The sequence below is a fragment of the Halyomorpha halys genome, unplaced genomic scaffold (assembly GCF_000696795.3).
Source record: "Halyomorpha halys isolate HHAL.00 unplaced genomic scaffold, Hhal_1.1 Scaffold652.1, whole genome shotgun sequence".
Lineage (NCBI taxonomy): Eukaryota > Metazoa > Arthropoda > Insecta > Hemiptera > Pentatomidae > Halyomorpha > Halyomorpha halys.
The window spans coordinates 245260-258228 of record NW_027110397.1 but is presented as its reverse complement, the minus strand read 5'-3'; the positions used below and the strand labels follow the sequence as shown (position 1 = coordinate 258228).

The 12969-nt window shown below is 29.1% G+C and overlaps 1 protein-coding gene across 2 annotated transcripts; it reads left to right on the top strand.

The window, feature by feature from the left end:
* The first annotated feature begins 688 nt into the window (after positions 1-688).
* Positions 689-12353, top strand: eRF1 (eukaryotic release factor 1). 2 transcript variants are annotated; one of them, XM_067048565.1, is made up of 10 exons: positions 689-1400; positions 1483-1658; positions 1732-1859; positions 1983-2133; positions 3862-4052; positions 5705-5834; positions 7841-8061; positions 8696-8843; positions 10817-10900; positions 11283-12353. In XM_067048565.1, exons 1-9 carry the CDS (start codon positions 1303-1305, stop codon positions 10894-10896), a joined length of 1323 nt encoding a protein of 440 aa, XP_066904666.1. In that variant the 5' UTR covers positions 689-1302; the 3' UTR covers positions 10897-10900; positions 11283-12353. The 2 variants fall into 2 exon arrangements, with proteins under 2 accessions (XP_066904666.1, XP_014282992.1); XM_014427506.2 differs by lacking the exon at positions 10817-10900 and having other exon boundaries at positions 691-1400.
* The last annotated feature ends 616 nt before the right edge of the window (positions 12354-12969 follow it).

Here is a 12969-nt window from a genome sequence, read left to right as displayed (position 1 = left end):
ATTTGTTTAAAAATATTTTATTAGTGATCGATTTCCCATATAGAACAATATTTTTGACCTTAACTATCTGCACCAGACGGAAAATTTGTCTTCCTATATTTTTTAATCTTATAAAAACAAATAATAATTCTTGTTTGTATATATTTTTTTAATGAGGCACTCACATTTATTGTTAACTCTTTAGCATTACTGGATAATTTAGAGCTGATTACGTTGATTTTTCAACTAATTTTACGAAAATTTGTATTCTTAAAAGTTTAATCATTGTATTAAGATACGGGCTGACTCCCGGTTGAAAAGTAATTAACAAACATTTTCACGTTTTAATTTTTTTTTTTTTTCAGTGAGCATATTTTACGACCGCGTGCTATACATAAGTGTAGAAAATACTCAACAGATGCTTCATAATGATAAAAAAAAATATTAAATGATTTTTTTTTAAATATATATATTTGAGAAATACGAACGAATAATGTTAGTAACCAAAGGTCAGATTTTTTTTTAATTGAAAATATAAAATTAAGTATTTTTTATTTTTTTTTTTTATTGATGGTATAAAAAGTTACAAATTAAAGTGAGTATTGTTTTGAAAATATTAATGAAATTTTCAATTCATCTTTTGAATTCAAATTTAGCGCTCAATTTTACCCGCCAGTGTTTTATCATTCATCTGTTTCATTTCATTCTGTCGTAGGCCGTGTATGAATTGTTTTTAAATTGTTTCTAAATTGTTTCAAATTATATAATTTTTAATTGCATTAGGTAGCTGATAAAATAATCTAAATATTAAATAATGCGGTAGATAGGAAGATAGAATCAAGTGAGCTATCGTGACGTCAATAAAGTAGAACTGGGTGAATGGGAGTACAGGGGTAGCATAGTTCTTGTCACTAGCCATTTTTAACCACATGGCTCTTTGGGTTCTTCTCTTTTATTAATTTGCCTTCTTCTTATCGATAGCATTAGCGTATTAGTTTAGAAATGTATATTGGTGCGACTTATACGAGCAAACACATCTCCACCTTTCTCTTAAATCCCTCTAACGAAACCTGTCGTGGTTAGATATCCGGATATAACTGGTTTCAGGTGGATAAAGGCCTTGTGCATCATTCTGCTGTTCGAGAAAGTTTATAAAGTTTTATAAATATTTTAGTCCCTTATTGCTATTATTTGATAAATTCCTTTATACTTGGCGTTTGATTAATACGAGTTTTTGTGTGTGTGTGGTTATCAATTATCTAAAGAGACATATAATTTACTTATTTTTTTTCACGTGTAGTTTAATTTTTTTAATACAATACGATGTCTTCCTCATACAATACTGAAGAAACATCTTCAGATCGCAATGTTGAAATTTGGAAAATAAAGAAGCTCATCAAAAGTTTGGAGATGGCTAGAGGGTCAGTTGGAGCATATTGAAGGTGATTTATTGTGTAACACTTATCCAAAAGCATGTGTTGTATTGAATTTTTGACATTTTAGGAATGGTACGAGCATGATATCTTTGATAATACCACCCAAGGACCAGATTTCTAGGGTTAGCAAAATGTTGGCTGATGAATTTGGTACCGCCTCCAACATCAAGTCGAGAGTTAATAGGCTGTCCGTACTGGGTGCAATCACTTCTGTGCAACATAGACTGAAACTTTATACTAAAGGTGAGTTATATTTCAGTTTTTGTTAGTTAGGAAATTACCCTTAGTGTCATAATTACTTTTGTCTTGTTTCTAGTTCCCCCTAATGGCCTTGTTATTTATTGTGGGACAATAGTGACTGAAGAAGGGAAGGAAAAAAAAGTTAATATAGATTTTGAACCATTTAAACCCATTAATACATCGCTTTATCTTTGTGACAATAAGGTTAGTTTTAACTTGCATCTTATTTTCTACTCTCACATTTCTGACTAATTATGAATAATATGTGTTAGTTAAGTAGTATTTATATGGTTATATTAACCTTGTATGTTTCAAACTTTCTTTCAGTTTCATACAGAAGCTTTAACTGCACTTTTGGCAGATGATAATAAATTCGGTTTTATTGTTATGGATGGTAATGGAGCTCTGTTTGGAACCCTGCAAGGAAACACGCGAGAAGTTCTTCATAAGTTCACTGTCGACTTACCTAAGAAGCATGGTTAGTTCTTTATAAAGGTTTTCAAGTTCAGCTTTTATTTGTTTTTCTGATCTGAAATATTATAACCATTAGACTTGTGGTGCCCAAGAGTTAACAATTTTGTGTAATATTAGCTGAAGTAATTTTCTCTAAACATAAATTTGAATCTTTCAGAATTCACATATTGGACTTCATATGTTTCGCTTGTAAGGAGAAGTTATCCTAAATACTATCACTCTTGTTGGCGTTTAGACATGATAATTTGTCCCAACAATGTCACAATTGTGTAAATTTTTAAATATGACTCAACAACTCCTAATATGCAAGCAATTAATTTGTTAGCATATTTTTTAAACTAACTTTATTTTCTAAAAAGTAATTAGCTTAGTGAATAACACTAAGCTACAAACAACTATAACAGTATTCAATAATATCAGGAGTTGAATACAAAATCATTGGCAACCGTTTTATATAGTTAAAGCTGCATTTTAAACAGAAATATATTTATTGTGTGTATCTCATTTATATTAATTCTCTTTAATTAAGCAAGTGTAAATTAAGAGTTTTATTTTGTTGAATACTAAGATTACGATATATCTCAAGTGTATATTTGTTGCACCAATGAATGATTTTGTCGATTCTGAGAACTATGCAATAGTTCAAAGTTAGGTTGATGTTTGCCATTACATGAATATTTCGATTTCATACTGCAATATCTCATTATCACTTCTATATCTATCAAATATCCAATTTTATATGATATAGAAATCAACTTTTATCAAACCATGTCGTTAGATAATGCTTTTTCCTTAAGTGTGCCAAAACATATGTTTCATGTTTTTTTCATTTAAGGAAAGGCTAGAGAGAAAATATCTAAAAAAAACATTTTACCTTGATTTATTTTATCATTGGTAGAAAATATGGCTATTAAATATAAGCTAAATTATCTGCAATCAGAGTTTGTTATCAACTCACTGTTCGGGAGGGAGGGGAATGATTCATTTTGATTAAGAAGGAAGGAGTTGAGATGTTTTCCTTAAATGTGAATTTTGCGTTGGTTGTGTTACGAGTTCTGAAAAACTGTTTAGCTTAAATTTTCATTTTTATTTTTTTATTTTCTTCCAATAAAACTAATAATGATAAAGGTATCCTAGTATATTTTATTTCTAAAAAGTTCTAATGACCAACAGGTTGTTTTTGGTTTTTTATTATAAGAAGCTAAATGTTTAGGAAATAAATTAATTCAAAGTAATGAACTCTTTTTATCATTTTATTATATATATAGTGGAATTCTTACTGGATACTTATAATTCAGATTACACAAAAATCTCACCTCTCCTATAAGAGGGTTTAGCTCCATAATTGTAGATTTTGAAATATTTCACGACGACGAAGCTCTCTCTTCTCATTCTCAATTTATGTTAAAACCTAGTACTATCACCACTATAGGGAATCTTCTTAATGGCAAAAAGTGAGACAAGTTAAGATAAATTTTATTTGCTATTTTGATATTAACTCGTGTCTCTGCCACTGGCCCTTGGTATAATAATGATTCTTGTTGCGTTTATGAAGTTTTGTTTATAATTCAATGCAGTTACTAATTTGACTAAAGACTTAGAAATATATTTTGATGTTTTAAATAATTTCATCTCATTATAGTTTCTTAGTTTTACTCATTGTTAAGTTTCTTAGTTTTATTCATTATTTATTATTAAATATGTAAATTAATAATGCTTTTTTATTTCCTAGGTCGTGGTGGTCAATCTGCCCTTCGTTTCGCTCGTTTGAGAATGGAAAAGCGACATAATTACGTTAGGAAAGTAGCGGAAGTTGCAACAACCCTTTTTATAACTAACGATAAACCCAATATTGCTGGTCTAATATTGGCGGGTAGTGCTGATTTTAAGACTGAACTCAGTCAGTCTGATATGTTCGATCCGGTATGTATCGGTATCTTAATATCATCTATTTTAGTATTATTATTGGTCTCTTTTCTGTATTGTTTTAATAGTTTCTCTATGATTTCTATTAATACCAATCTTGATTTAGCACTATAACTAAAGATTATTTTTTTTGTAAATTAAGGCGAAATGTATTAAATTATTTTACAGATACTAAAGAAATAGAGACAATTATATGAGTGTGTTACATATATGTAGGGCATACTAAAAATATTCCTTAATATTATATATTTGCGGTTTAAGAAAAAAAATTCTTTTAATTTATGTCCTCATATGGCAAATTTGTTCATATCCATTTAGTAAAGATATGGTCCAAAACATTTTTATCACAAGCTTGATATGTTTGTATATCAATTAATAAATTGTAAATTTATATTATTACAAGTACAAATAGTTTATAACGTCATATTTTCGAGGATGCTTGTTATTAATAGATTTAATACTGAAGATAATGGTATTGAAAAGGTACATTATTGCATTTTGTTAGATTTAACATGACTTCTTTCACAGGTCTAGATTTAACATGACTTCTTTCACGAGTCTAGATCTAACATGACTTCTTTCACGGGTCTAGATTTAACATGACTTCTTTCACAGGTCTAGATTTAACATGACTTCTTTCACGGGTCTTGTATTATTAATTAACTATTACTGTTTTTTACCTATTGTACTTTTGATCTCCGTAGGATTGATTTTTTATTAAATAATTTTTAACATGAATTATAAAGGCTGTTCTTATATTTTTAATTCATTATTTAAATTTTAGCATCTGTTAATTATGAAAATTAATTATCCGAAACTCATTTTAAAGTCGAAACACAGAAAAAAAAACACTCAAAAAATGTCTAAACTATCAAACTATAAACGTAGACAGGGCTGCTGAGACGCTATCATGGCCACTAATTAGCCGGAACTCATATTAAAGTAGAAACACAGAAAAGGTCTGGTTCCGAACTGTAATGATGACTAAACCCCTCAAAAAATGTCTAATAAAATAACCAAACGCAGACAGGACTGCTTAGACTCTATCATGGCGACGCCTCTTAGCAACGGTAATTAACTCTTAGCAACTGCCCCTATTATTCATTATAACACACAAATATAATCATATTTTTCTTCTCAAACAACCAAATCCAATACTATTTATAAGGTAAATGAGGAGAAGATGGTTGGGGGTGCGGTCAATGAAACACAAATAAGTATGACTAACTTATTTTAATGTGCCGACGTTTCGGCTAGAGTTTCTAGCCTTCTTCAGGGCTGCTCGCTGAAAAGTTGAGCACCTAACAACACCTTTCAGCGAGCAGCCCTGAAGAAGGCTAGAAACTCTAGCCGAAACGTCGGCACATTAAAATAAGTTAGTCATACTTATTTGTGTTTCATTGACCGCACCCCCAACCATCTTCTCCTCATTTATCATCCACGGTCAACTATCTCTCATAATTATTTATAAGGTAATTATATATTATGGCATTAACAAGTCGATTTTATTATTTCTATATCATTATTAAAATAAATTCATTTCCTGCAATGCTTTACCCATAAAGTAACTGTAGTTAATGATCTATTATGTATGTATAAATATTTTAATTTTTTAATCTTGAAATAATTATAGCTTTATTTCCTTTTAGCGTTTGCAAGCTAAAATCATTAAGCTGGTAGATGTGTCTTACGGTGGAGAAAACGGATTTAACCAAGCTATTGAATTGGCTGCTGAATCCCTTCAGAATGTAAAGTTTATTCAAGAAAAGAAATTGATCGGTATGTTTCCTTTGTGTTACCAACTGTATCATTATTATCATATATTCTTATCATTATCAATTATCATCCAAAACCCAGTTAAGCAACTAGAAATAGCTTTTACAAAAGAGATGGGTTGCAAATTAGTGAATCTTGAAATTTGATGGATTTATTATCTGTCGATAATTTTATGAACTATAAAATTGTTTTGACCTGTAAGTTTTCTTAAGACGTATTTAGTTATTAAAACTACCAGCAGGTAACTAATACATCAAACTTTCAAGATTCAATCACAACTTTAGGTGAAAAATGTGGTTTGACGGTTATAGGACTAATGTTATGATATCGTTTCTATGACACTGATTCTGCATACATGCATTTATATGCCTACTATTATATTTTTATTTTTATTATTATTAATTTAATATTAAATGATATAAGAATGCTTTTGTTGTCAAGATAGTGAGTCTATATTCTTGTCAGGAGCTGGTTTGATTTGAAATAATGTTTTCACAAGTGATTGTGTGCTTGTGTTGTATTTTTTTTTTTTTTTTTTTTTTTTTTTTTGACAAAATAATTAATTTTTATGACTGGTTGCTCGACTCGCTCTCTTATTTGTTTCATGGTAATCTTACTTTTTGTAATATAAAAATTCTACTTGAGTTGGTACCAATTTTGAGACGGTGGTTTTCTAATTCATTACAAAGTAAAATATTTTGATTGATTTGGTCTGCTATAATTGCTTTTTCGTCCTTTACTTACATAATTAATTAATGTTTTTCATAATTTATCACGTCATGATGTGGCATGTGGTTTTGGCTATTATTTTCATTGAAAGAGATAAATTTTGTCCACTAATGTCACATGTTTTTTATATATACACATTCTTGTGGAGATCCTGTTTCTTATGTTATGATTTATATACATAGAGATATGTATTTAACATAGATAATTGCTGCTACTTCTCTTATCAAACTTAGTCAATGAATTGTTTTTTATATATACACATTCTTGTGGAGATCCTGTTTCTTATGTTATGATTTATATACATAGAGATATGTATTTAACATAGATAATTGCTGCTACTTCTCTTATCAAACTTAGTCAATGAATTGTTTTTTGGACAATAAGTTTTTATTATTCCAGAAAAGGTTGTCACTCATTATCAACCAACCGTATAAATCCCATTAAACAATTATTGTCACCAACCAAAGTCCGATAGTTTTTTCTGATCGATAAGAGTCAGTTTCTGAACTCAACTCTGATTCCATCAGTGATTTATTTATGTTAAGATGAGATATGATGTATTTGAATTCGGTAAGTTTACCTAATTGTTTTTATTTTATAACAAAATAGTCTTGGGTGAGCAATTTCTTTTTGTAGTGGGTAATATAGGAATTATAAAGTGAATGAAGCTTGTGGGATCAATATGTTAGTGAAATAAATACGCTGATATTTATACTCATGTTATATTAACTTGATTTTAATTCCCTCCTCTTTGGTAAGGTTTATTTATCAATATTAATTATTAGTTGGAAATAATCCTTTAACTTTTTTGGCTATATACCATCTATTCCTTCCCCTTAATCATGTTTTTTATTACTTATGTACCCTTATTTCAGCACTATAAAGCCAAATTAATTAAGCAATAAAGTTTCTTCTGCACAAAATATTTCCTTGGAAGATTAAATACTGTAAAATACTAGTTATTGTGGATTTTAGAAACATAAATTACAATTTAGTGGTAACGTGATCTCCCTCCTCTTCTAGCCAGTGGAAACGGCTCATCAGTGATTTTAAGTATTGAGTAGAGAGACGGTCTGTTTTCCATCAGTGAGCTTAGTGCTCATTTAGAAATTTAGCCCATTATCGGCTCTTGAGAAATTGACTAATAGTTCAGTCGAAAATATCAAAAAGTTCATTAATTGAAATAGATTTATCAACTATTTTGTTACATAAGCAATCCATATTACTCGGCATTTGTTTTTATTTTATAATGATCCGAGTTTATGATAATCTATTTACAGGTCGCTATTTTGATGAAATCAGTCAAGATACTGGTAAATATTGTTTTGGTGTTGAAGATACGCTGCGTGCCCTAGAACTTGGTTCGGTCGAAACCCTTATATGTTGGGAAAACCTTGACATACAACGATATGTACTCAAGAATCATTCCAGCGCCGAAGAAAAAGTTCTGCACCTCACTCCCGAGCAAGAGAAAGACAAGACCCACTTTACTGATAAAGAAGTAAGTAATCAAGTACTAAGATTCTTCCTGTTTATTCTCTCTCTCTCTCTCTCTCCATTTAAATATACGTTTTTAGAAAAAACAAAACAAATGTAGCATTTTAAAATAAGAATCAGTATTTCCTTATTGTTTTTCTGCCATGGTACTAAAAAGTGAAAAAAGAAACAACAAATTTAAGAGCTTAGGTCAAGAATATGATAAGCCATGTAATGTACGTTTTTCATTAGAGCAGTTAAGAAAAATTTATCATTATAAGTAAATATGTTAGAATTAGCTATTGGACTTCCTAACAAAATAAATAGCTTTATATAAAACAAAGGGACATTTTGTACAAAATTCTAATTATCTACAAAGATAAACTTGTTGCATTCTTCATATTAGCCTTTGAAATAATTATTGGTTTACTAAATAATGAATTAGCAATCTTAAAAATAACTTATATATCAACATTTGTATTTGTCTTTATGTTTTTCTCTTGAGAGGAAATGTTTTATTACATTATTTACCATCTGTTTTGTTATTTACATGTTTCTATTTGAAAGTTTTTAAAAACTTGCCTCTATTCTAAAAAATGCTGTTAAAATACTAATTATTACTGTGTTATAAATTAATTGTATTTGTTTGATTGTTTTAGAGCGGGGTTGAACTTGAGTTAGTTGAAAGCCAGCCCCTTTTGGAATGGCTTGCGAACAACTACAAAAGTTTTGGTGCCACCCTTGAAATTATTACAGACAAATCTCAAGAAGGATCACAATTCGTCCGCGGGTTCGGTGGAATTGGTGGTATGTATCATCAGTTTTGTGCTTTTAAAGTTGTTCTTGTACTTGACTAAACCAAATATTAACATTATAATTAGGTTTGTTCATAATTGTAAAAAAACTAACCAGATTAATCGCTAAACTTTAAATGTTAAATGTTTAACCTTTTGTTAATGTGAATGAACTGCCTTTATTGCGTCACTGTCACTACAGTTTTTATGTTTTTACTAACCCTTCCCTTCTTGCTCATATTCCACTTTCAGTGATAACAATCAAGCTTGCTGGTGACAACTTCGGTTGTACACTGATTAATGATTAATCAATAAAAGGAAATAATTGGTTTCTCGGTATTAATTGTTTAAATGCATGGAAGTTTTCTACGTAAAATATATTTTGGAATTGATAGATGTTTCATGGTTCTTAGAATCATATTATGTCATTTATAGGAGGAACAAAATATAATTAATAAAACATTTATTTTGTCTGTTTGATTTGAGACCTTGCGTGTATAGGTAGCCTTAAGTTAGGAGAGACTCTTGATCCCCTTGTACTAGTTTGTGGGATGAAGAATTATCCTCACTCCGTAGCCTATTACCTATTTCTGAAATGTCACATGTAAATCTTGTTAGGGAGAAATATATATCATACTCAGTAATAATAATATAACGCTTAAATCTTGTTGGGGAGAAAAATATATATTAAACTCTCTAATAATAATCCATTTAGTTACTGTGCTTGATATCTTCATCATCTGTGGTTATTTTATCTTCTGGTAGAAAAAATAAAAGAGATAAGAAGTAATTAGGGTGTTTTTTCTTAAAAAGATAACTAGTAGGTACATAATGTATTTCAGTTTTTAGACTTACGATTATTTTAATTATTGTGTTCTGCCCACTTGATTCTTCCTTAAATTTTTTTCATATATCTGGTTTTCTTTTCCCAGTGAATTCATAAAAATCTAGCTATGTTGGTTTATTTAGTGCACATTTTCATCTTATATTTTTTTAAAAATATTTATACATATTATCTCGTTATATGGCTCTATGTATGTCATTCATGTTTTGGTGGGAACAAAATTGTCTTTGTTGATGTTGTTCTGTTGTCAACAGTTGCAATGTGTGAACCAGTTCTCAAACCCTTCTGCCTGTAACATGTCACTTTACATTGTGGTAAATCATTCTGAATGACACTCATCTAACAGTAACCTGATCAAGGACCTTGATGTCCTTTTTAGGAGTTCGTTGTCTTGGAAAATCACAGAGTAAATTTTCCATCTACTCCTTAATTTTCTAATATTAAGTGGAAAGAAATCCTACTCTTTATGAGACTGACAGTTTTGCTTAAAAAAAAAAAAAAATGTTTTTGGTTTCAACTATGAAATCAAGACTAAATTATTTGTTGTAATAATCATTCTATCTATGAGGAATTATATTCAGCATTACTTCATAAACAATTGTTTTTGGTGGCTCTGTCAGGCCCACTAACAATTATTTGTTTTATTTTTATATTGTATCCATGTTTATATCGTATGATCAATATAATATATTTAATTATTTGTATGGCAATGAGGGATAATCGAAATTTAAGACAAATAAATATCGCTATGGACCCCCCCCCCGCTGTACTCTTGGTTCCATCGTAGGATCCTTGACGGCTGTTTAGCCTGCTATGGGGTGAAATTTGGAAAAACTTTTAGTGAATAATTTATTGATTAAAAATTTTTAATTTTTTCCCCTATTTTATCAGTGTTATATTTTAAATTGCGAGATATACTGCAGTATATTTATTAATTTAATATAACAAACATTGAGTTTCTTTAATGTATGAATTTTACAATTTTTGATCTCGAGTATGAACAAACCTAAATTATAAATTTAGGCCTATGACCTCTTTTTCCATTATCTATTATTTTTCCTATAGTTAAGGAAAGAGGTGTTGTATTTAATTTGTTGTTATCAAGACTTAGAAAGAAAAAAAATTGGGAAATACTTTTATAGGAATCCTTCGCTACAAAGTTGACTTCCAGTCCCTTCAGGCTGATGAACCACTGGACGATCTCGATTTAGATGATTATTAAGAAGGTAGAGAGGCCCTTAATGAGCCACTTACGCTTAGTGTATTTTGGCTCTTTTAATATCTGTGTCGTGTTATTCAGTTTTTATTTTATTTATTTTCTTCCTAGTGGCTCTTCGAAAAGAAAGCTATATTTTGAGCAGCATGTTATTTTTTTTTTTTCATGTTATTTGATGTATATGAGTTTCTTAATTGTCTAAGCTTAGTTGTATGCTAATTATTAGATTGGTTTTGCATGTCATTCCTACAATTATCTTCTATTATAAATTGTTATACTTAGATCTTTCATTTACTGTTTTATTTACCTTTGCACTGGTTTTTAGTAATAGTCACTATTGATCACTTTTAATTTAATTAAGTTGTTTTAATAAATTTTATATTTTTTTGTAGGCTTACTACGATACAAGGTTGATTTCCAAAGTTTACAATGTGAAGATGTTGACAACGATTTTTACGACCTGGATGATTACTGAAGCTGGTGAAGCTTAAAGTGTAGTTATTGTTTTTCATCAGAGATATTCGGAAACCTTGTGTTACATAAAGGTTTTCAATTGTCCGGTTTTTAGGATGGCAATATTTAACGTCACGGAAGACTACCGCTTCTCTAGCCAATACTTTAGCATTTAAATATTGTCAGTCTGAAGATTTTCGTGGTTCCGAAGCAAAACAAAATAAATAAAAAATCTATTATATATGTATACATATATTTGAAACCAAAAGTTAAATTAAATATTTAAAAAGGAACATATTTCAATTTGCAAAATGCGAATGTTTTTGTCGGGACCTGAGAAGAAGCTGGCTGAAAGTCACTTTGCTGTCTGTTTAACCAATCAGATATCATTCCTGTATAATTTTCCTATTAAACCATTTTGTTAACATCTAGAAAAATGTTATAAATTATTTAAAATAACAAGATGAATATTGTTAAAGAACCCAATGGCTGATTTCATATGTACATGCTCAAGTATTATTTATGAAATAGACTTAATTCTCTATCATGAACACGATATCTCATTTCCCATCTAAAAGTATGAAGAAAGAGACTGTGTTCTTAGTAATTCTTTATTTTAACATTTTTTTTTTAATTTCATGTATGGATTTTTAAAATTGTTTATGTTTTTTATTATTATTATTTATGATACAGCTAAATGTTTGTGGAGTATATTGTATATGTAAATTTATTGTTAAGTACACGATATTAGATAATTAAAGCACAATGTTATGTTTGTACTCATATAAAAATACAGTTTTATATTGTGCTTTTATTGGAATTAATTAATATCATCGGAAGCAGTTGTTTTTCTTTTTTAAGTTGAATGTATAGTTTTATTTTTTAATTTTATCATGTAAGAATCTTTTTCAAAATTTTAAAAAATTGCAATAAACAGTTTATTTTGCATCTGTTCGGTGGTCAGTGATTATGGTCTAAGGAGGAAATAAAAAATATTTAATGACTTTTCATCTTGTTGTTTTTCATTTATCCATCTAATATTAATTAAAACAGGAAAACTAAATAGATTACCAGCAAGGTAGCTGATTTGTAAAACTTTCAGATATTAATAATCAGTGTTCTATAACAAAAGAGAATACAGTAATTTCAGCAACTTTGCCTATTAACTTGTTTTGGATGAATAATCTATAATATGTTTATATATTTAGAACCTGTGGTTTATATCCTAGTGTTTCACATATTTAAACTGATCACTATCATGGGCTAATCAATTTAGGAGCTGAAAATATCCAATTTATTTAACTTATCCTGTGTGTATTATTAATAAATGGAATATGGTCCGGGTGCAATAAAAAAAACTCAAATAGTAATGACTATGTTAAAATAAATAATTTAATTTCTATCCATTTTAGTCTCAACACATTTTATTTTTCTTACAAGTCCGACGTTTCTGACAATCTTAATACAATTAATATTTTGGAACTAAATGATTTGAAAACTCAACTTCATGCAGGCTACAAAACAACAATTTCTAATATTGACTAATTAGAAATTGTTGTTTTTACCTGGGTAGAATAGCCTGCATGAAGTTGAGTTTTTAAATCATTTAGTTCCAAAATTGTATTA

Coding starts and splice junctions, on each gene's coding strand:
- eRF1 (XM_014427506.2), top strand. CDS start 1,303: ATGTCTTCCTCATACAATACTGAAGAAACATCTTCAGATCGCAATGTT. Junction 1,659..1,731: donor ACTGAAACTTTATACTAAAG/GTGAGTTATATT, acceptor TCTTGTTTCTAG/TTCCCCCTAATGGCCTTGTT. Junction 2,134..3,861: donor CGACTTACCTAAGAAGCATG/GTTAGTTCTTTA, acceptor TTTATTTCCTAG/GTCGTGGTGGTCAATCTGCC.